This window comes from Lynx rufus, unplaced genomic scaffold (genome assembly GCF_022079265.1).
Source record: "Lynx rufus isolate CCGP_SWC_20201006 ecotype Redwood Valley unplaced genomic scaffold, mLynRuf1.p SCAF_12, whole genome shotgun sequence".
Classification (NCBI taxonomy): domain Eukaryota; kingdom Metazoa; phylum Chordata; class Mammalia; order Carnivora; family Felidae; genus Lynx; species Lynx rufus.
In genome coordinates this window covers 19,390,203-19,415,191 of record NW_025814826.1, presented here as the reverse complement: position 1 = coordinate 19,415,191, position 24,989 = coordinate 19,390,203, and the positions used below count along the sequence as shown (strand labels likewise).

Here is a 24,989-nt window from a genome sequence, read left to right as displayed (position 1 = left end):
AAACGTCCTCTCCTTGATTCACCCTCTAGTGTATCCAAATTCTACCTATCGTGTCTTACAAAATAACACCTTGGAGTCTCTCCTAATCATTATATCCTTATTAGGTATCAGTTTCTGACCTGTATGATGTCATCTCTACAACCAGACTCTTAAGACCCCTTGAAGACAAATTCGTCTTCATAAGTGCTTAAAAACTGTTGGGTGAATGATGATGGATGCGTGAGATACTTTTTTAAAGTTCTGTAAAACTACAATGTTTTTGTTTTCCAGTATAAATTTACAAATGCAGTCCATGCGTTTGAGTGCAAAAATATTGAGTAATCCAAATCCTGACAACACACTTTAAAAACATCTTAGAATATCCTGAGTATTATTAATTTTAATGTGATTAGCAAAATTAGAAGAAAAAAATTGGCATGCTGAAAACAAATGGGCCATAGAATATTTCTAAAAGATGTATAAGAAAGCAATAAAAATAAATGCAAAGCAGGAATCAAAAGGAATAGTGCCTGATTGTATTAATGGAAAATTATAATGTATAGACTGACATTGGTAAAAGGATACAAAATGTTACCATTCAAAAAGTCAAAATCACAAATGAAGTTATTTTTCTTAATAGTTTGAGAGCAACATCATAAAATGAAAATAACTGCAAGCTACTAGATCTAAAAAAAGAAAAGAAAAGAAAAGAAAAGAAAAGAAAAGAAAAGAAAAGAAAAGAAAAGAGAAGAAAAATGAAAGGAAAACGTTTTGCAGGCAACCCTACCTTTCTTTTCGCTTGTGTAATACCCTAAAGTCAAGGGAAACAAAGTATTCAAAGTTCTTTCTCTCCATGTGCACATCAGAATAAATAAGAAACCACTTAAACATTTGCAACAAACATTACAAAGTATGAAAAAACTATAGAATATCTTGAGATGACTAGAAACATCATGATTGTTTAAAATAATCTGATAACTTCAAAAATAAATTGCATTTGAAAACTACAAGAAATCTTTAGCTTAGAAATTACATAATTTAACCAAATATACTTAAAACAAGGGTTCTGCTAAGTAAATATATTAAATCATAAAGCAAAGACTTGGGAGGTTAAATAAATATATTAAATGAAGTTTTTATAAGCTTAGCTGACAGGAAAATAATTAGCAACTAGAACCCCATGTGTCATTTTAATACATGTTTGGGGGGAGTAGAGGAGTTTGGAATCATAATTGGGCTATTTTAAACCATGATAACTCTACAGAAAACATGAACAACCAGAACTTACCATCAGATTTAAAATTAAAGCCCACTACCCTGTTCCAAAGGTCAAGAGTCAATGGTACTAGTTCTCAGCACCATTTTTTTTCTACCAATGTCATACATGTCACTTAACTTTCACTGTAATATCCTACTGCTAGATACCACTGAAAACCTAAAAATTAACACATATGACTAAAACCTTAGGAAAATAATTTAGGAGAAGAATTCTGAAGCATAAGATCTGAAGCATAAATTAATAGAATTTATTACCTGAGTAAGATAGCGTCTGTAATCTTGCCTCAATTCTTCTTTTAGTTTATGTTTCTTCCGTTCATAATCTTCCCCAAGTGGTAAACTTAATCCATAATCAATTCCTAGAAAGAGAACAACTTAAGTAATATAGCTCATTTTCAAACCAATGTCAGTTTCAATACAATATGCTGTCACCAGAGCACAGTAGGTAAGAACACAGTCATGCTGATTCTGAGACCAGGATCAGGATAATGAATTGTTTATTTAAAATATTTCAGTAGGTCATACATTCACATAGGGAAAATATGCCTCCCACCCATGAACCTGTCACCTTGTTCTCCTGCCCAAAATAACCAACATCACTGTTTCTCACATCTCCTTCCAGAGACTTTATGCATTTATAAACAGATATTTTTAAATTACTGTGTCTGTCTGTGTGTGTGTATGTGCATGCGCACGTTTACTTTACCCCCTTTAGATAAATGGTTCTGCATTGTTTGGCATCTGGCTTTTCACAGAGTACAAAATTAAAGCAAAGAAAAGCTGATTACCTTTACTTCCTCACTTAACCCTACTGAAATCTCTATAAAAACAAATACAACAATTTTAAGTTCTGTTTTAATTAATTAATAATGTGATTTTAACCTAAGAATATCTTTATTATAAAATGTTTGAGAAAAAATTATTAAAACTGTGTGGCTCAGGCTGAAATTTCCAAAAACTTTTAATGTTAAGCCACCAATTCTGACTTCACATAAATGGATATTAATTTTTGTTGTGGCAAAATATACATATTACAAAATTTTCATTATAACCATTTTTAAGCATATGATTCAGTGGCATTAAGTATTTTCACAGTGTTGTGCAACAATCACCACACACACAAAAGGTGAGCCCACTTCTAGAATTTTTCATCATTCCAACAGAAATTCTGTAAAAGGATGTTAATATTTTAAGGAAAACTTTAATTTTGAATTATGTTTCATTACATAGAGTTCAAAAACCAAATGACATCTTGGGATGGTAACAGTGATGGCTGTACAACCTGTAAATACACTAAAAATCAGTGTTGTATAATTTAAATGGGTAAATTTTATACTATGTAAATTATATCTCAACAAAGCAGTTAAAATCAAATAACACTACTTTGGAAACATTTTAACAGTAAAATACTATGTCAAGAAGCACAGATATTGAGTGTTTAGATTTTTGAAGCTCCTCTCCCTTCTTCTACTCCTACCATGTAATACTACAGTATAAAAAAATTATCATTTTTAAAATTTAAATCCAAGGTAGTTAACATATAGTGTAATAATGATTCCAGGAAGGGGTGCCTGGGTGGCTCAGCTGGTTGAGCGTCCGACTTCGGCTCAGGTCATGATCTCACAGTTCGTGAGTTCGAGCCCCACGTCCGGCTCTGTGCTGACAGCTCAGAGCCTGGATCCTTCTTCAGATTCTATGTCTCCCTCTCTCTCTGCCCCATCCCCACTCATGTTCTGTCTCTATCTTAAAAATAAATAAAAAACATTTTTAAAAAATTAAAAAAAAATAATGATTCCAGGAAGAGAACCTAGTAATTCATCACTTACATATAACACCCAGTGCTCATCCCAACAAATGCCCTCCTTTAATGGCCATGACCCACTTAGCCCATCCCCCAACAAATATGCCTCCAGCAACCCTGTTTGTTCACTGTATTTAAGAGTTTCTTATAGCTTGTCTTACTCTGTTTTTATATTATTTTTGCTTCCCTTCCTTTATGTTCATTTGTTTTGTATCTTAAATTCCACATATGCATGAAATTGTATAGTATTTGTCTTTCTCTTATTGCGCTTAGCATAAAACACTCTAGTTCCATCCACATTAGTTGCAAATGCCAAGATGTTATTCTTTTCAATTGCTGAGTATTATTCCATTATAAATACATATATCACACCTTCTTTGTCCATTCATCCATCGATGGACATTTGGGCTCTTTCCATACTTTGGCTATTGTCAACAGCGCTGCTATAAATACTGGAGGGCATGTGTCCCATCGAATCAGCACTCCTGTATCCTCTGGATAAACACCTAGTAATGCAATTACACGGTCGTAGGGTAGTTCTATTTTTAATTTTTTAAGAACCTCCATACTATTTTCCACAGTGGCTGCACCAGCTTGCATTCCCACCAACAATGCAAAAGAGATCCTTTTTCTCCAATCCTTGCCAACATCTGTTGTTGCCTGAGTTGTTAATTTTAGTCATTCTGACTGATGTGAGGTGCTATCTCATTGTGGTTTTAATTTGTATTTATTTCCCTGATGATAAGTGATGTTGAGCAATTCTTCATGTGTTTATTAGCCATCTGGATTTGTTTGGAAAGTGTCTATTCATGTCTTTTGTCCATTTCTTTACTGGATTATTTGTTTTTGGGGTGTTGACTTTTGATAAGTTTTTTACAGATTTTGGATACTATCACTTTATCTGATAGGCCATTTGCAAATATCTTCTCCCATTCCACTGGCTGCTTTTTAGCTTTGCTGATAGTTTCCTTTGCTTTGCATAAGTTTTTTATGTTGATGAGGTCTCAATAGTTCATTGTTGCTTGTTTCCCTTGCGTCCGGAGACATGTAAGAAGTTGCTGCAGCCAAGGTCAAAGAGGTTGATGCCTGCTTTCTCCTTGAGGAATTTGATGGCTTCCTGTCTTACACTTATGACTTTCACCCATTTTTTAGTTTAATTTTGTGTGTGTGTAACAAAGTAGTCCAGGTTCATTTTGCTGCATGTCGCTGTCCAGTTTTCCCAGCACCACTTGCTGAAGAGACTGTCTTTATTCCATTGGATATTCTTTCCTGCTTTGTCAAAGATTAGTTGGCCATATGTTTGTAGGTCCATTTCTGGGTTCTCTATTCTGTTCCATTGATCTGAGTGTCTGTTTTCGTGCAAGTACCATGCTGTCTTCATGATTACAACTTTGTAATATAGTTTGAAGTCTGGAACTGTAATCTATTATGTGATCTATTCTGGAGATGTTCCATGTGCACTTGAGAACAATGTGTATTCTGCTGCTTTAGGATGAAACATTCCCAATGTATCTGTTAAGTCCATCTGGTCCAGTGTGTCATTCAAAGCCATTGTTTCCTTGCTGATTTTCTGCTTATATGATCAGTCTGTTGCTGTAAGTGGGGTGTTGAAGTCTCCTACTATTATGGTATTATTATCAATAAGTTTATATTTGTGATTAATTGATTTATATATTCCAGGTGCCTCCATGTTGGAGGCATAAATACAATTGTTAGATCTTCTTGGTGGATAGACCCATTATGATATAATGCCCTTCTTCATCTCTTGCTACAGTCTTTATTTTATTTTTTTTTTTAATTTTTTTTTCCACGTTTATTTATTTTTGGGACAGAGAGAGACAGAGCATGAACGGGGGAGGGGCAGAGAGAGAGGGAGACACAGAATCGGAAACAGGCTCCAGGCTCTGAGCCATCAGCCCAGAGCCCGACGCGGGGCTCGAACTCACGTACCGTGAGATCGTGACCTGGCTGAAGTCGGACGCTTAACCGACTGCGCCACCCAGGCGCCCCTACAGTCTTTATTTTAAAATCTAGATTGTTTGATATAAGTGTGGCTACTCCAGCTTTCTTTTGGCGGCCATTATTATGATAGATGGTTCTCCATTCCCATACTTTCACTCTGCAGGTGTCTTTAAGTCTAAAATGGGTCTCTTGTAAGCAACATATACATGGGTCTTGTTTTCTTATCCATTCTGTTACCCTATGTCTTTTGATTGGAGCATTTAGTCCATTGAACTTTAGAGTGAGTACTGAAAGACATGAATTTAGTGCCATTGTTGTGCTTGTAGAGATGGACTTTCTGGTGATGTTCTCTGGTCCTTTCTAGTCTTTGTTGCTTTTGGTCTTTTATGTTTTGTTTCGTTTTTTCTCCAAAGAGTCCCCCTTAAAATTTCTTGCAGGGCTGGTATAGTCGTCACGAACTCCTTTAGTTTTTGTTTGTCTGAGAAACTCTTTATCTCTCCTATTTTGAATGAAAGACTTGCTGGATTAAAAATTCTCAGTTGGGGGCGCCTGGGTGGCGCAGTCGGTTAAGCGGCCGACTTCAGCCAGGTCACGATCTCGCGGTCCGTGAGTTCGAGCCCCGCGTCAGGCTCTGGGCTGATGGCTCGGAGCCTGGAGCCTGTTTCCGATTCTGTGTCTCCCTCTCTCTCTGCCCCTCCCCCGTTCATGCTCTGTCTCTCTCTGTCCCAAAAATAAATAAAAATGTAAAAAAAAAAAAAAAAAAAAAAAAAATTCTCAGTTGCATATTTTTCAGATTCAGCATGTTGGATACATCCTGCTACTCCTTTCTGGCCTGCCAAGTTTCTGTGGATAGGTCTGCTGCAAACCTGATCTGTCTTCCCTTATAGGGTAAGGACTTTTTTCCCTTGTTCCTTTCATAATTCTTTCCTTGACTGTGTATTTTGTGAATTTGACCATGATATGCCTTGGTGATAGTTGGTTTTTGTTGAATCTAATGGGAGTTCTCTGTGCTGCTTGGATTTTGATGTCTGTGTCCTCCCCAGATTAGTCAAGTTTTCTGTTACAATTTGTTCACAGAAACCTTCTGCTCCTTTCTCACTCTTCTCATCTTCTGGGACTCCTATGATTAGAATGTTATTCCTTTTTAATAAGTCACGGAGTTCTCTATGTCTTGTAATGTGATCTTTTACCTTTGTTTCCCTCTTTTTTTCTGTTTCATTATTCTCCATAATTTTATCTTCTAAATCACTAATTCGCTTCTGTTTCATCCACCCTTGCTGCTAAGGCATCCATTCAAGATTGCATCCCAGTTACAGAATTTTTAATTTTGTCCTGACTAAATTTTATATCTTTTATCTCTGCAGAAAGGGATTCTATGCATTTTTCAATATCAACTAATATTCTTATTATAGTGTTTCTACATTCTAGTTCAGGGATCTTGCTTATATCTGTAATAATTTAGCCCTTGGCTGTCATTTCTTCCCGTTTTCTTTTGGGGTAAATTCCTTCATTTTGTCATTTTGGAGGAAGAAAAAAACTGATAAAATACAAAATTTTAATTTAAAATAAAAAAAATCAAATATGTAATACTATAGTATAAAAATTATCATTTCTAAACAGAATAAAATTATTTTCCTTAATGAAAATATAGATGAAATAACAAACTGCAGTTTATAAACTGCTATGAATTTCACCATATTTGTACTTTATTCGCACACAATGCATCTAAATGATGGGACTTACCATAAAAGTATCATATCTCTGCTTTACTACATCACTGAAATATTTCAGGGGGGAAAGACCCATCCAGTATAAATATAAATGAATGTCTGTTGATTTTTATGGAATAATTAAATTCCACTTTCCACCATGAACACCATGGAATTCTCTTGATACATACCTCTGGCTTCCATAATCCTGGTAATAGTGGGTAAAGCAGAGGATTCCTTAGAATCCTCTCACTGATGCTCTCAACACTCTCCCAAAAATATCCCATATGCTTAAAATTTTAAATCATCCTAGAAAAGCATTCTTTCCTCAAAAAGAATCTAACTTTATTTTTAAAGATAACAGAATTGAAGCCTAAAGAGAGAAATTTTTGATTCTCACATTCAGAATAGAGTATCACACATGGAACAAAACTATGAAGTCAATGAATGTAAGGCCATGCTTTCTTCAATTTTATAATGCCTGGCATACAAGCTATACCCAAGAAACGTTCACTCAATGAATGTATGAATGAGTACATAAGAATGAATGCCTGAATAAGAGGAATGAATGAGAGAATGGGAAAAAACACAATTCTTAATATTTCATTTCTGCTTTTAGGCAGTCTGACTGCATGGAAAGCATAATAAGTAGTAACTAAAGTTACATATCCTTAGTCACAATGGTTACTCTGTTGTGTCAAGGAGAAAAAGAAAACAAGGATGATGCTTCCCACCATGTGAGGCTTTCCTACTCGGGGAACAGTAATTTACAGCTTTCTGAAGTCATATATTTAGATTTTACCACTGTTTTCCAATCCTGCTTGCTGGATTTATGTGGAAGAATAGAAACTAAAATATGATTTTCAATTATAAATTACTATTTATACTGATTTCAATTTTATTTATCAAGAATATTTGCTTTTTACTATTAACTCAAATAATACTGTCTTAAAAGACAAGGAAGAATAATACATAATGCCTTCTGAATTAGTTTAAATGTTATTAGTTTAAGGTTTAGTCAACAGAAAATACTAACTTTTTAATTCTTCTTTTGTCATCCAGTACCAACACTTCATGGCATTAGAGGTAGGTAAGAGAAAATTAAGAACTGTATGGAACAATTTTAATATTCTGTTCATTTTAAACTATGCACTAACTATGGCATCTCGATGGACTTAATGAGCTAAGAAACATGATCAGACTTACTTATTCAGAGTAGTTGTCTTATGATGGTTCTAGTGGCAAGTAAAGCAGTAGTCACCTTAGGGTCATTTGAAGTGATGTCACTTCAAGTACAACATCAGTGACTCTAAGCCAGTTAACATTATGCTTCAGAACTACATCAATTAGAAGTATTAGTTTCTATAGTGGCTATGGGCTAAATAAACTATTCAAAATAAAGTACACAATCTTTCTAAAATTAATTTACTTCTAACATAGCACTCATAATAAATGCTTTATAAAACAAATTACCATGGAACACTTAGTTTTTTCTTTCATTATATCACCATCAGAAGTTATTATGTAAACATAATCAAAAGACTAGTTATAGGAAATAATAAAAGGACTTTTCATAAACAGGTGAGTTATCAAGTGACATGACTGCTTTAATAGAGGAGGACACTGTACTCAAACTTTAGCTACAAAGGTATGACTACAAAGGACTCACTTGACTTACACAAACTGCAAAAAGGCAGTAGAATGTCTGGCATTTAATCTGTAATAAGAGAAACCTAAGACTACAAATGCTGAAAAGAATGTTAATAGAAAATGTAACTTAAAAAACTAGAAAACCATCAACAATTTCCTGTTGCCTGAGTTCCAAAATCTTTACATTAACTGTAGTATTTTTAGCTTAGTCTAAACCTCAGAGCTTCTCTGCAATTGATAATTCTGCAGTTGCTTCTTTTCTGATACTTTTTAAATTAAACAATGTAATTTATTTCTTCCTTATTCTTTTCCAAATTTCCATGAGTATAATTGTATTTAAAAAGAATTTTTAGGGATGCCTGGGTGGCTCAGTAGGTTAAGCATCCAACTCTTGCTCTCAGCTCAGGTATTGATCTCATGGCCTTGAGTTCAAACCCCATACCCAGCTCCACGTTGGCAGTGAAGCCTACTTAAAAAAAAAGTAAGATAAAATAAGATGATTTTTTTAAAATTACACAAAAATTCTAGTAACAAGAGTAAAATCTCTTTATCTTACTTTGTTCATCTGTAATCACTTTACTTGATTTCCAAAATAATTACTTCTGAGCATGAAAAATAAAATAAATCAAGAAAATTTTAGAGCCTAAAATACAGATCAACAGTATTTTTGACATAAGATTGAGAGTTATTACCTGGATAAAAAACACATAGGGACTATGGTCATGGAAGATGGATCCTTCAAGTACCCAAAGTTTAGTGTGGGAATTGAAAAGGAACCAGAAAAAATGAAAAGGTGTGTGTTGGGAGTCCTCAGAGGTACCTTCTGGGTGATTCACTAGAAAGATTCACAGGATGCATTATACTCATAATTACGGTTCTTCCCCAATGGAATCACATAGGACATGCTTAATTCTTCCAGCAACAAATTCTGACAACATATGTGAAGCTCATTAGAGACTCAGTGCCCATAGTTTGTTTGGAGCTGTTCAGACAGGCACCCTTTGTCTAGCACATATCAAGATTCCAGACTCCCCAAAAGGAAAGCAGGTGCTCTGCATAAGTCACATGGTTTATAAAATTTAGGCACAATGAGCCCTATCATTTAAGGTAAGTTTTATGTCAGTATAGGGAATTGTCTGCTAGCTAAGTTCCAGATACTAGCCAACGATCAGCCTTGCAACCAGGCCCTTCTAAGGATAGTCAGTCCCAGACCTGCTTTTCTCCTATGCAAGGAGGAACTAGTAACATCAGAGGAAAACCAGAAGACTCTAGAAGCCAAGTGAAGAAAATACTTCTAGAAGTGGTAAGATGTTAGGTGGAGCAGTTAAGTTGAAAAATATAAGATTTGAGGGGCACCTGGCTGGTTCAGTCGGTGAAGCGGGCAACTCTTGATCTCGGGGTTGTGAGTTTAAGCCCCATGTTGGGTGTGGAGATTACTTAAAAATAAAATAAAATCTTTGGGAAAAAAAAAAGAAAGAAAGAAAAATATGAGATGTGAGAACCGCTCATTAAATGTTGCTATGTAATGGGCTATTACCTTGATCTTTGTGGGTGAGCAGCACAAAAGCAAGCCTGATTGGACAAGTTTGACAGAGACAAAGGTGAGAGGACTTGGAGATAATAAATATAGACAACTCTAACTTTTGCTAAAAAGAACCTAGAAATTGACAGTAGCTGGAGAAACATAAAGGATTTTATAAAATAGGATATATTATAGCAATGCATAGATTCTGAAATAAATGATCTAACAGGAAAAATATCTGTGATTCAGATGAGGAACAAAATTGATGAAGTGATAGTATTTTCAGTCAAAAAGGAAGACAAGATGCTATATAAGTAAAGCGGTTGGTCTAAGGCACAATGACAATCTCTGGTAATAGAAGACAAGGCAGAATATATGGTACAGGTGTGGGTTGGCTGACAGGTGGAAGGAGATAAGGGTAAATTCTAATTACTTCGATTTTTGCAGTGAAATACAAAGTAAAACCATGGGCTGGGGACTGGAGAATAGAATTTATACAGAGAGGAAAAAGATGAAACAGCTGCCTTGTAGAGTCAGATAGCGAATATTAGGGAAATTTAGTAGAACCACCAACAGGATTGAGGACCCACCTTGTATCAGTAGTCAGTACTTTATAAGACAAAGGGAAAGAAAGGCAAGAAAGATGAGGGGGTGCAAGGGAGTCAATATACTGGACCACAGAATTTAGACTGCATAAGGAAGGAAATAATGAAAGAGTAGGTCCATAAGGGAGTTGAATCAATCAATGGTAGGTCATAGTAATGTCCATTATTTGGAATGTCAATTACTTGGACTATTTGTTGGAGGCAGGGTACAAGATAAAATTAGCTGGAAAAAAAATGGAAGTGGTCATCAAAGAAAATATTTGCAACTATAATTCAGTTATTGGCAACATAAGTCTAGGATATGACAATTAGAGTAGGTAGTTAAGGAGCTGAAAACAGTATCATGAGATGAAGAAGTCAAGAAACTTAAGAGGTACTAAAGTCAAGCTGTATTACAAAGTGTAATCATGAAGACAGCATGGTACTGGCATAAAAACAGACACTCAGATCAATGGAACAGAATAGAGAACCCAGAAATGGACCCACAAACGTATGGCCAACTAATCTTTGACAAAGCAGGAGAGAATATCCAATGGAATAAAGACAGTCTCTTCGGCAAGTGGTGCTGGGAAAACTGGACAGCAACATGCAGCAAAATGAACCTGGACCACTTTCTTATACCACACACAAAAATAAACTCAAATGGATGAAAGACCTAAATGTAAGACAGGAGGCCATCAAATTCCTCAAGGAGAAAGCAGGCACCAACCTCTTTGACCTTGGCCACAGCAACTGCTTACTCAACATATCTCCCAAGGCAAGAGAAACAAACACAAAAATGAACTATTGAGACCTCATCAAAATAAAAACCTTCTGCACAGTGAAGGAAACAATCAGCAAAACCAAAGGATAACCAACAGAATGGGAGAAGGTATTTGCAAATGACATATCAGACAAAGGATTAGTATCCAAACTCTATAGAGAACTTATCAAACTCAACACCCAAAAAACAAATAATCCAGTGAAGACATGAGCAAAAGACATGAATAGACACTTCTCCAAAGAAGACATCCAGATGGTCAACCGACACATGAAAAAATGCTCAACATCACTCATCGTCAGGGAAATACAAATCAAAACCACAATGAGATACCACCTCACACCTGTCAGAATGGCTAACAACTCATAACAACACATAACAACAACAGATATTGGCGAGGATGTGGAGGAAGAGGATCTCTTTTGCACTGCTGGTGGGAAGACAAACTGGTGTGGCCACTCTGGAAAACAGTATGGAGGTCCTCAAAAAATTAAAAATAGAACTACCCAATGACTCAGCGATTGCACTACTAGGTATTTATCCAAGGGATACAGATATGCTGGTTCGAAGGGGCACATGCACCCCCATGTTTATAGCAGCACTATCAACAATAGCCAAAGGATGGAAAGAGCCCAAATGTCCATCGATGGATGAATGGATAAAGAAGATGTGGTAGGGGCGCCTGGGTGGCGCAGTCAGTTAAGCGTCCGACTTCAGCCAGGTCACGATCTCGCGGTCCGTGAGTTCGAGCCCCGCGTCAGGCTCTGGGCTGATGGCTCAGAGCCTGGAGCCTGTTTCCGATTCTGTGTCTCCCTCTCTCTCTGCCCCTCCCCCGTTCATGCTCTGTCTCTCTCTGTCCCAAAAATAAATAAACGTTGGAAAAAAAAAAATTTAAAAAAAAAAAAAAAGATGTGGTATATATATACACAATGGAGTATTATGCGGCAATCAAAAAGAATGAAATCTTGCCATTTGCAACTACATGGATGGAACTGGAGGGTATTATGCTAAGTGAAATTAGTCAGTTGGAGAAAGACAAATATCATATGACTTCACTCATATGAGGACTTTAAGAGACAAAACAGATGAACATAAGGGAAGGGAAACAAAAATAATATAAAAACAGGGAGGGGGATAAAACATAAGAGACTCTTAAATATGGAGAACAAACAGAGGGTTACTGGAGGGGCTGTGGGATGGGCTAAATGAGTAAGGGGCATTAAGGAATCTACTCCTGAAATCATTGTCGCACTATATGCTAACTAACTTGGATGTAAATTTTAAAAAATAAAAATAGGGGAGCCTGGGTGGCTCAGTCGGTTGAGCGTCTGGCTTCGGCTCAGGTCACAATCTCGCGGTTTGTGGGTTTGAACCCCGCATCAGGCTCTGTGCTGACAGCTCAGAGCCTGGGGCCTGTTTCAGATTCTGTGTCTCCCTCTCTCTCTGTTCCTCCCCTACTTATGCTCTGTCTCTCTCTTTCTCTCTCTCAAAAATAAACATTAAAAAAAATTTTTTGTAATAAAAATAATTAGATTAATTCACGATTGCAATGGGATAACACTGAAGAATAGTCTTTTTATCCATCTCCAAAAAAAAAAAAAAAAAAGCAAGTGAGTACAAGAGACTATAATGTTGTAAATTTCAAAGATGTCAAGTTATAGGGAGGACAGGAGGCATGATAGTATGGAAGTCCCAAAAGAAGAACATGTCATTTACTCCAACTCCAAATTAAATCAGGTAAGAATGCAGTACAGCATCTGACACATAGTAAGCACTCAATATAGGTTATTTGGTAGTAGTAGCAACAACAACTGCAGCAACAGCAGAAAGAATAGTGGACTTTAATGTTTTTAATACATTTAATTTTTTATTTACTTATTTTGGGAGGGTGAGGGGGATTGGACAAGGGAGGGGCAGAGAGAAAGGGAGAGAGAGAATCCCAGTCAAGTTCCACAGGGCTCAATCCCAGGAACCATGAGACCATGACCTGAGCTGAAATCAAGAGTCAAACGCTCAACCGAGTGACCCAGACGCCCCTGAACTTTAATATTTTTACTGACCTTTCAAATATTAGGATCTTTCTTAATTTAAATTACGGTTTTTGGTTTCTCTTGCTAACGTATAAAGTATCAGGAAATCTAAATTTTCTGTCAAATCCCAAAATACCTACTAATTTTAAGCACATCCTACTATGGAAAGCAAAGAAAACTTTCTCCCAGAAGCCCAATTTTTTAAAGTTGAGAAATACTGTATGTACAGCAAAAAGTACAACCTTAAGTAAAATGCTCAAGGAGTTTGTTCAAACATATGCACTCATAAAAAACTATTTCTTTACACCTCAGAAGGCACACTTATGCTCCTTCCCCATTAACACTCCCTTCCAGAGTTCACAAGTATTCAGACTTCTATCAGTGTGGATGTACTGGATCTGTTTCTTGAACTTCAAATAAAAAGCTTGTCATCTTTTGCATTTTACTTTCACTCAATGTTATGTCCATCAGAGTTAGCCACGCAGCTATATGCAGCAGTGGTTCATTCTTTTCACTTTGTGTCTTCTCTCATTGTATGAATACAGTACAACTTTTTTTAATCCATCCTACTGTTATCAGGCATTTGAGCTTATTCATGCTGTTTGGGAGGGTGGGGAGAGCACTATTATAAACAAAATTCCATTGACATTCTTGTACACGTCTTTTAGTGGACACATGTATTTCTCTTGGCTATATTCCTAAGAGTAGAATTGTTGGGTCACTGGATAAGGTCACAGGGTTTAGTTGAGATTGCCAGTTTTTCCAAGTTGCATTATTATCCATTCCTACCAGCCACTGGCCCACTCTTGGTTCTGTAAGTTCTTTAAATATAAGACATCATACTTGTGTGTAATGATGTCTTACTGTAGTTCCAATTTGTATTTTCCTAATGACTAATGATGCCGAGCACCTTCTCAATGCATTTGGATTTCCCTCTTTTAAGAATAGCCAACCAAGTGTTTTGTCCATTTTCAGATTTCAGTCTTTTCAGATTTTCAGTCTTTTTCTCACTGATATGTAAATTTTATGTACACACACATATAAACATACATGAATCTTATACATATGGCTGCCTTTTCCCATTCTTATGTATTGTGATGAATAGTTTTCTCCACCAGGAGTTTATTGTTGCGGGCTGGATGGCTTTTACTAGAACAACAATGACATCTTCAATCCTATCAGGGTTCTCTTCCACAGTGTTGACAATCCTTTCCATGCAGTACCATATGTAATGAGCTATAAAGGTTCATACAACTCCCTGATTTAGCAGCTGAATTAAATATGTTGTGTTTGGGAGCAAGTAGGCCACTTCTACACCTTTAGTGTTGAACTCATGGGGTTCTGGGTAGCCAGCAAACATCAATGGAATCAATCTGGAAAAAAAGTTCTTATTGTCTAGCCCTTCTTGTCATACAACCAAAAGACTAGTAGCTGGTGTTTATCTTTTCCCTTCAAGACTCAAAGATTAGCAGCTTTAAATGTAAAGGCAGTCCTGATCATAAACCCAAATGCATTTGCACAAAACAGTATGGTTAGCCTAGCCCCTCCTGCCTTAAATCCTGGTGCTCGCTTTTTTTTCTTACTAACAAATGTCCTTTATGGCACTATTTCTTTTTTTTTTTTTTTTTTTTTTTAAGAATAGGACATCTTCGTCTGCCTTAAAACCGGTTCAGGCAAATATCCTTTCTCCTCAGTGATTTTCTTAGTGCTATCTAGAAACCTGTCTGCTGCCTCTTCATCAGCAGAAGCTGCTTCTCCTGTTATCTTGATTATTTAAGTTAAACCTCTTTCCAAAATTATCAAACCGCCTCTTTTTGCCATTAAATTCTCCACCTTTAGATTCTTCACCTTCCTTTTACTTTTAAGTTGTCACAAATCATGGTAGTATTTTTCTTTTTCTCAAATCATAGTAGTGTTTATAGGTATGACTTTCTTACAGCAATCCTGCATCCACATAAAAGCCCATTTTCAATATAAGATGAAAAGGCATTTCACAAAAAGTGCAAGGTTTTCATACCCACTGACCTAGCATGGCTTCATGAATTTCCTTTCCTTTTCTTTCTTTCCTTTTAACAATGGTTCTTACATTAGATTCTTTTATCTTGAAATGGCAGGCAACCATAGCTGCAGACCCTAATCTACATATCAAGCAATTCAATTTTTTCTTGTAATATGACTTTTCTCTGCTTCTTGGGAGCACTCCCAGCATCACAAGAGGCATTTTGTTTGGGTCCCATGGTGTAACTCAGTTTACAACATTGCACTAAACACAAAAACATGAGAAAATCACAAAAGAGATTGCTTTGTACCGCAATACATCATTTATTGAAGATGAACTGCCTTCTCAAGAGATGATCAGCATCACATGGCTTTTTTTTTTTTAATTTATTTAAGTAATCTCTACACTCAATGTGGGGCTAGAACTCATAACCCAGAATCAAGAATTGCATGCTCTTTCAAATGAGCCAGCCAGGCACCCCAGCATCACATGGTTTTTTAAGTGGCTACTCCCAACACTTGAGCTCATCACAACAGCAATAGAAGGTAGATACAAAATTATTACAGTACAACAGTATGTACTACAGTTAATTGTACACAGTTTCGATTTAATAGTGCATCTTGATATTTATTTACATTTCTTTCTCTTGTATTTGAAAGAGTGCACATACTCTGCGCAGGAGAGAGAAAAAGCCAAAGTAGACTATGCTGTCAACACAGAGCCCAACAAAGGGTTCCAAACTCACGAACTATGAGATCATCAGCTGAGCCAAAATCAAGAGTCAGATACTTAACCAACTGAGCCACCCAGGTGTCCCTACATTTCTCTTGACTACAAATGACACCATATACAGTCTGTGTTCAGGGCATAATTTTGATAACTTTTAATAGATCTGTATACATTTTAAGACAATGAATGATAAAATAGACTAGTATCCACATATTTTTAACATTCACAATACACCTTTCTTAATTTTTTTCGATATTTCTAGGCTAAAAGGTTCATCTGTGAAATTTTTCAAATTGTCACAAATCTCCAAAAATGTTTCTCATATTTATTGAAAAAAATCCACGTATAAATAGAACCCCTGCCCCCACTGCGCCCAGTTCAAACTCCTGCTGTTCAAGGGTCAACTATATTTTATTCTATTTGTTGCTATGGCAAATGAAACTGTTCACTAAAGATTTCCAGATTGTTCTAATATATAACCAAAACAGCTTACATATTTTTTTATTGATCTCATATTCTGTTAACTTCCTAAGCTCATTAATTCTAATAGCTTTTTTGTAGATTCTTAGAATTTTCTCCAAACAGAATTATGTCATCTGCAAACAAGGGCAGTTTTTCTTCTTAACCTTGATGCCTTTTATTTATTGTATTTTTTCATCACGCTGGCTAGAACTTTCAGTACAAAGTTGAATGAGGTGATAAGAATACACATTCCTGTCTTGTTCCTTGTAAGGAAAGCTGACAGTCATAAACATTATGTATGATGTTGGCTGTAGGTTTTTCATAGATGTCCTTGTTCAGAAATCAAAATCTTTTATTCCTAGTTTGTTGACAGTTTTTATAATAAATCAGTGTTGGATTTGTCAAATACTTTTTCTGCGATTATTGAGATAATCATGTGCTTTTTGCCCTTAACTCTATTAATCTGGTGTATTAATTTAGACATGTTAAAACTAAAAACTTGCACTACTATGATAAAACTCACTGGCCAGAGTGTATAATCATTTTTATGTGTTGCTAGTTTCAATCTGTTAACATTTTGTTTAGGATTTCTACATCTATATTCATAACACATACTGCTTTGTAATTTTCTTGTGGAAACTTTATCTGGCCTTGATATCGGGATAATACTAGCCTCACAAAATGTGTTGGGAAGTGTGCATTTCTCTTTTAAATTTATCAAGTACTGGTATTATTTCCTCTTTAAATGTTTGGTAGAATTCATCAATGAAGTCATCCATGCCTGGGGCTTTCCTTTGTGAAAGATTTTTAATGAAGAATTCAATTTCTTTACATGTTAGAGATCTATTTAGATTTTGCATTTCTTCTTGAATCAGTTTCAGTAATTTGGGACTTTCCAGGAATTTATCAATTTTGTCTAAGGTGTCCAACTTGTTGGCATAACAATACACTTGCAATATTAGTTAAGCCAACAAACACTAAAGATTTATTAGTGCTAACAGTTACGTGAAATTCTACTTGCATTTAATTTTTAACATTATTTCTATGCCACTTGTAAACAAAGTCAGGAAAAGAAAAGATTTCAGTAGTGACTATGATGGTTAATTTTATATGTCCACTTGGCTAGGCCATGTTGCCCAGATAGTTGGCCAAACATTATGGAGGGGTGCCTAGGCGGCTCAGTCAGTTAAGTGTGTGACTCTTGGTTTCCATTCAGGTGATGATCTCAGATGCAGACCTGAGACAGGCTTTGTGTGTGCTGACAGAACAGAGCCTGCTTGGGATTCTCTCTCTCCCTCTCTTTCTGCCACTCCTCTCTCCCAAAATAAACATTTTTTTTTAATTATTTTTTTTTTAACGTTTATTTATTTTTGAGACAGAGCATGAATGGGGGAGGGTCAGAGAGAGGGAGACACAGAATCTGAAACAGGCTCCAGGCTCTGAGCTGCCAGCACAGAGCCTGACACGGGACTCAAACTCACAGACCGCGAGATCATGACCTGAGCTGAAGTCGGCCGCTCAACCGACTGAGCCACCCAGGCGCCCCCAAAATAAACATTTTTAAAAAGACATTACTATGGATATTTCTGTCAGAGTGTTTTTCAGGTGAGATAAACATTTAAATTAGTAGACTTTGACTAAAGCAATCTGCCCTCCATAATGTGACTGGGCCTCATCCAATCAGTGGAAGGCCTTAACAAAGACTGACCTTCCTCAAGTGAGAAGGAATTCTGCCAATAGACAACTTCAGACTTAGAACTGCAACATCACCTCTTCCCTGGGTCACGAGTTTTGCGGCTTACCTTGCAGATATTAGACTTTCCAGCCTCCATATAATCACAAGCCAATTCCTTAAATATACATTTACTTACTTACACACACACACACACACACACACACACACACACACCCTATTGGTTCTCTGAAAAACCCTGACAAATACAGTGACTTTTTTTTAATTGCTGGATTTGAAGTAAAATTTATCTAAACTTAATCTAACATCTTATTCTTATCAAATTAATGAGATTTGATAGGAATTTGTTTTTCATGTTTCTTTTAATTAGTGAAATTTTATCAAATAACTTATTGAAAATATTAAATTTTTTTGTTGTTGTTTACTTACTTAGACAGAAAGAAACAGCCTATGAGCAGGGGAGGGCAGAGAGAGAGCGAGAGACAGAATCCGAAGCAGGTTCCAGGCTCTGAGCCATCTGCACAGAGCCCAACACAGGGCTCGAACTCATGAACCATGAGATCATGATCTAAGCCAAAGGTGGATGCTTAACAAACTAAACCACCCACATGCCAGAAAATATTAAATTTCTCAACTGATTTCTTCCCTCTATGAATTTTGTTTTTTTTAATAAAGTTTCAACATTGCTACATTTAAAAGCCAACCTCTCTTCCAAGACACATACTCAGTAAATTTTCATGTAACATACTTAACATCACCCATGTGCCAGATACTTTGCTGGTCTTGGGGAGATAAACAGATACATAAGTTTTTGCCCAAAGGTACAGCATCTAGACAGTAAACAAGCAGGCATACAGTTTTAATATAACATAATAAGTGCTATATGACACCTTCTATATGCACCACACGTACCAGTTTGGTATACAATGAACTTTCTTTTCACCCAGAGATAAAGGCTGTTTAATTCAGTTTTATGCCCAAGTCTAGGTTGCCCCTTTTAACTCAAATTTCAGTTTCCTTTTTAGAGTATAACAGGGTCTTCACTATTTACAAGTTATTTCTGAGCTGCAAAAATTCTCTCCCCATGTTTCCCCCTGTATTATCATGTTTCCCCCTATATTCCCCCATTCAATCACAGCTGCCACAATTAGAAGGGTAAGGACAACTTTTTCTTGCATCTGTAATAAAAACCTTAGCAGCAGACAGTAACTGCTACAGGTCTGTCAAATAGATGCATTCCATTGCTTTTTAATCTCGAAAGGTTATGGCTATGTCCCCATACTATAAATCACAAAGGTAGTATTTTCAAAAAGAGAACAGGATCTAAGCTACCACATGGAAAAGAAGAAAGGGCTATATACACACGTATACAGTCTAATCATGAAATTATATACAAGATACTGCTTATCAAGAGAGACTGGACAACAGGGTTGGGAGGGTCACAATTTCCATGTTATATTGTTTTGTACTCTTTAAAATCATTTTGCCATATGCAAATTTTACTTAATATAAAATTCTTTTTATAAAACTCAAAATAAAGCAATGCTTTTTATATTCACCATTTGAACCAGATAATACATTTCAAAAGCAATGTAGTATCTATCTACAGATGTTGGGTCAAAAATATGTATATAAAAAACAATGTTGAAAATACTGGCTATATTATGTCAACTATTAAAAATGTCTTCCAGGATATAAAGCATTAAAATCAAAGCAATAATGCTCAACCTAAGGTAAAACACTCAACTTCTCTAAGAAAGAGAAAAGAGAAAGATGAGATTTAACTGAAGTACATAGATCTACACTTAAAAAGTTAATGACTTAAAAGTTAACTGACTTCAGCTCAGGTCACGATCTCACAATTTGTGAGTTCGAGACCTGCATTGGGCTGTGTGCTGGCAGCTGAGAGCCTTGAGCCTGCTTCAGATTCTGTCTCCCTCTCTCTCTCTCTCTCTGTGCCCCACTCCTGCTCACACTCTGTCTCTCTCTCAAAAATAAATTTTAAAAATTTTTTTTAAAAGTTAGTGAAAGCATTTCTTAATAGTAATAGTTCTTAAATAATGAGTTAGTAAAAGTTGAATTTCTTTTAATTATAAAATGATTAATATGCCTAGAAATGGTGTAGGAAGATAGAAAATACAATTTGCTTTTACAGATCGTTTTCAGCTAGCTAACTCTCATATTTCACTAAACCTGAGTTATTCTAACAAAGTCCTTACAAAGGACATAATTTTATCAGCTTATATAGAGTAAGCCATGTACATGCTACATAGAATAAAGAATTTTGCTAGCCTTTATTTCTGGTTCCTGGGAAATAACTTCTAAATCCTTGGAATATTCCAAGTGATGGGAGTGTTTTTGTTATTCATGGTAGGTTCTGCAACCCATATCCAATAGTTTATACTAATATGCTAACTCACGGTGAGCTCCTCTATAGTTTAGCTGAAGAGATGACATAGATGGGAGCTGGTCACACCAGAAAGACCACACCAGAAAGATGTGATTAAGAGGGTTAGACCTCTAAGCCATCTGACATCAGCCAGATCTCTGGGGAAAGTTGGGAGTATGGAGTCTGAGCCACATAGGCAATGCAGTATCAATAAAAACTCCGGACACTGAAACTCAGGTGAGAGTGGCACAACAGTAGTGATGTGCCAGGGGGGTGATACAATCCCTGAGACTGGTAAAAGCTACATTTGGACCCTCCCAGACCACATGCTACACATTGCCCCCTTTGGCTGGTTCTGATTTGTAGCATTATGCTACAATACAACTGTAATCATTAAGTATAGCACTTTCCTGAGTTCTGTAAGTCATTTTAGTGATTTATCACATTTGACAGTGTAATGGAAACCCCATATTTATAGCCAGAATAGAGGATGGCTTGAGGACCCCAATACTAGCAGCTGATGTCTAAAATAAGAGAAGTCTTGTGGAGGGCTGTGCCCTTAATCTGTGAAGTTTGGTCCAACTCTGGGTAGCTGGTGTTAGAAGTCACTGTAATGCCTCTCAAATACTTTTGTGAGAGATATACAATGAGAATGCAAGAATGAGCCACATGGATAAGCATTACCCATAAATATTACCACTAACACAAATGAATTTACAAAAAATCAGAAAATGCTTATGATAGCTGTACTATGAGCTATCAGATTTTCACTGGCTAGAACGAATATTGCCAGTATATTACTGATAACTACTATGCTTAATTACTTATTCAAAGTATGGTGTCAAATATATTTCACTGAATATGTAATTTCTAAATATGACCTTTTTTAGACCAGTTTGTGTTATAAGTCCTATCTGAGACCATGTGAGAAAACTCTCCATTGCCAAATTATTTTCCATTTTCCCACTGTGAAAAACTATGTATTTGGTGTTCTTTCCAGTTTTATTGAAAAATAATTGACATATATCACTGTGTAAGTTTAAGGCATATAGCTTGATTATTTGATTTATATATATTATAGAATAAATACCACAATAGGTTCTGCTAACATCCATCTGCGTGTATAGATAAAATGAAAAGGCAAGAAAAAAAGAAAAGCTTATTCCTTTTGATGAGAACTGTTAGGACTTACGTTCAACATATTTCCTATAGATTACAGAGCAATATTAGCTAAAATCATCATGTTGTACATTATTTCCCTAGTACTTATATACATTATAAGTACCTTTTGACCATTATAAGTACCTTTTGACCACCTTCCAACAATCTATCCTACCTCCACCCTTCTTCACCTCTGGAAACCACATGTCTGATCTTTTTTTCTGAGTTTGGTTTTGTTTTCTGTTTAGATTCCACATGTGAGATCATACATTATCTTTTCTTTCTCTGACTTACTTCACTGACCATAATGTCTTCAACCCACCAACAGTGTGCAAGGGTTCCATGCCAGCATTTGTTAACTCAGTCTTTTTTTTTTTAAATCATTTTCTTAAGTTTATTTCTTTATTTTGAGAAAGAGAGAGTGCATGCATGCAGGGAAGGGGCAGAGAGAGAGGGAGAGAAAAAAATCCCAAGCATAGAGCCCACCACAGGGCTCGATCCTACAAACCATGAGATCACGACCTGAGCCAAAATCAAGATTCAGACACTTAACCAACTGAGCCACCCATGTGCCCCCTTTTATTTCTGTCTTTTTGATGACGGCCAATGTAACAAGCATGACATGATCTCTTTGTAGTCTTAATTTGCATTTCCCTAACGACTAGTGATGTTGAACATCTTTTCACGTACATTTGGTCTAATTTTTAAGACCAAAATTATTCAAGCAAGAAGTCAGTAACTGAATGCTGATAAGCTATAAAATTAGTCAAATTATATATTATTCTTTAATAAGATTCAATGTGCATCAAAATAATTGTTTCAGGGGCGCATGGGTGGCTCAGTCAGTTGAGCGACCGACTGCAGCTCAGGTCATGATCTCATGGTTTGTGAGTTCGAGCCCCGTGTCGGGCTCTGTGCTGACAGCTCAGAGCCTGGAGCCTGCTTCTGATTCTGTGTCTCCCTCTCTCTCTGCCCCTCCCCCACTCATGCTCTGTCTGTCTCAGAAATAAACATTAAAAAAAAATTTTTAAATAAATAAATAATAATTGTTTCAGTTGGCAACAAAAGAAACATTCCATGAAAATTCAATTCTACATACCCAACAGAATAGTTTATTTTTGCAATGGGGACCTTCATTTATTCAAAATATCTTAAGGGGTGCCTAGGTGGCTCAGTTGATTAAGCTTCCACTCTTGGTTTAGTCTCAGGTCACGATCTCATGGTTCATGAGATCAAGCCCCGCACTGGACTCAGGCTTAGCCTAGGCACTGACAGCACAGAGCCTGCTTGGGATTCTCTCTCTCCCCCCTTCTCTCTCTCTCTCTCTGCCCCTCCCCAGATCATGTCTGCACACGTTCTCTCTCTCTCAAAATAAATAAACATTTTTTTTTAATTTTTTTTTTCAACGTTTATTTATTTTTGGGACAGAGAGAGACAGAGCATGAACGGGGGAGGGGCAGAGAGAGAGGGAGACACAGAATCGGAAACAGGCTCCAGGCTCTGAGCCATCAGCCCAGAGCCTGACGCGGGGCTCGAACTCACGGACCGTGAGATCGTGACCTGGCTGAAGTCGGACGCTTAACCGACTGCGCCACCCAGGCGCCCCTAAATAAACATTTTTTAAAAATATTTTCCTTAAACACTGAAGTGCCAGGCACTGTGCTAAGTGGCAAATATACAATGGCAGGCAAGCTGGCATACCACTGCAATACAAGAGAGCTGAATAAGTTCAAAATTACACTTTATGGGGAAAACCAATGTGACAGAAACACAAAGCATGAAGAGCCACACAATCTGGGAAAAAGAATAAAAGGATAAAATTATACAGGAAACAAGAATACATTAAGGGTTTGAAGCAAAGACTAACATGATTCTAGATGTTTTTTGAAAGGACATTAAAGGGCAGTGCAGAGACTTAGTTGGGGGGTTAGGGAGGTTAGACCAGAAGCCAAAAAGAACCCTAGAAAAAAATCTGATGAGAGACAATGTAAGCCCACATAAAACAATGTTTATGGGATTAGAGAAAGGTAAATTTATTTTTAAATTTAGGTAGTAGAATCAACCAGACTTGTGTAATTACTTGCTGTGGGAGGCAAAGGGAACACAGAAGTCAAGGATGACGAGGTAGCCAGCTATCTCACTGGAGTACCAGAAAGTTTGAGAAGAATCAAGGTAATTTTGCACATGTTACTTGTGAGGCCATGACATCCAAGTACAGATATCCAATAGGAAATTAGATATATGGGTCTGGAGTTCAATTTTAAAAAATCAGGATTGGGGCGCCTGGGTGGCGCAGTCGGTTAAGCGTCCGACTTCAGCCAGGTCACCATCTCGGGGTCCGTGAGTTCGAGCCCCGCGTCAGGCTCTGGGCTGATGGCTCAGAGCCTGGAGCCTGTTTCCGATTCTGTGTCTCCCTCTCTCTCTGCCCCTCCCCTGTTCATGCTCTCTCTCTGTCCCCAAAATAAATAAAAAAAGTTGAAAAAAAAAATCAGGATTGGAATACAGACTTATCAGTTATGTACAGACTGATAGCATGTAAAATCTTTGAGTGGATGAGGTCAGTCAGAGAGTATATGAAATGAAAAGAAGGCATAGGACACAGGCCTAAGGAATATCAATTAAGAAACAGGCAGAAGTTATGGTCTTGAAACTAGACCTTTTTATTTTCCTATTTTAAGTTTGAGAGAGAACGTCAGCTAGAGAGGGGCAGAGAGGGTGAGAGAGCATCCCAAGCAGGCTCCGTGCTGTCAGCACCAAGGCCTAGTTCGAGCCCAAGCCCGAGCCTGAACCCAAGCCCACCAAGGGGCTCGATCTCATGAGCCTCGAGATCATGACCTGAGCCAAAAGCAAGAGCCGAATGCTTAACCAATTGAACCACCCAGGTGCCCCTTGAAATTAGACTTTAAAGTCTCAATCATTTGTTTTTTTATTTTTTTATTTTTATTTTTACATTTATTTTTGAGAAACAGAGTGAGACAAAGCGTGAGCAGGGGAGGGGCACAGAGAGAAGAAGACACAGAATCTGTAGCAGGCTCCAGGCTCTGAGCAAGCGGTCACCACAGAGCCTGATGCGGGGCTCAAACCCACAAACTGTGAGATCATGACCTGAGCTGAAGTCCGACACTCAACCGACTGAGCCACCCAGGTGCTCCAAACTCTCAATCATTTGTGCATGTAATAAAAAATAACTCTTCAATTCTTAATATAATTCTCAAAACCTACACTTAAAAAAATAGGAGATCACAAAGTAAATGTTTATC

General features: G+C 36.8%; 1 protein-coding gene and 1 non-coding gene across 5 annotated transcripts in view; both read right to left on the bottom strand.

Annotated features, from left to right (window-relative positions):
* Positions 1–24,989, bottom strand: part of CSPP1 (centrosome and spindle pole associated protein 1) — a 161,889-nt gene that overhangs the window by 114,716 nt on the left and 22,184 nt on the right. For 3 of the 4 annotated variants that reach the window (XM_047074008.1, XM_047074009.1, XM_047074011.1), the window contains exon 4: positions 1,513–1,616. In XM_047074008.1, coding sequence (XP_046929964.1) covers positions 1,513–1,616 — 104 coding nt within the window. Of the gene's footprint in view, positions 1–766; positions 791–1,512; positions 1,617–24,989 lie in introns of all 4 variants that reach the window. The other variant, XM_047074007.1, reaches the window with a different exon arrangement.
* Positions 19,292–19,416, bottom strand: LOC124507947 (small nucleolar RNA SNORA31). The gene has a single exon (XR_006961168.1). It is a non-coding gene; the product is annotated as a small nucleolar RNA SNORA31 (small nucleolar RNA).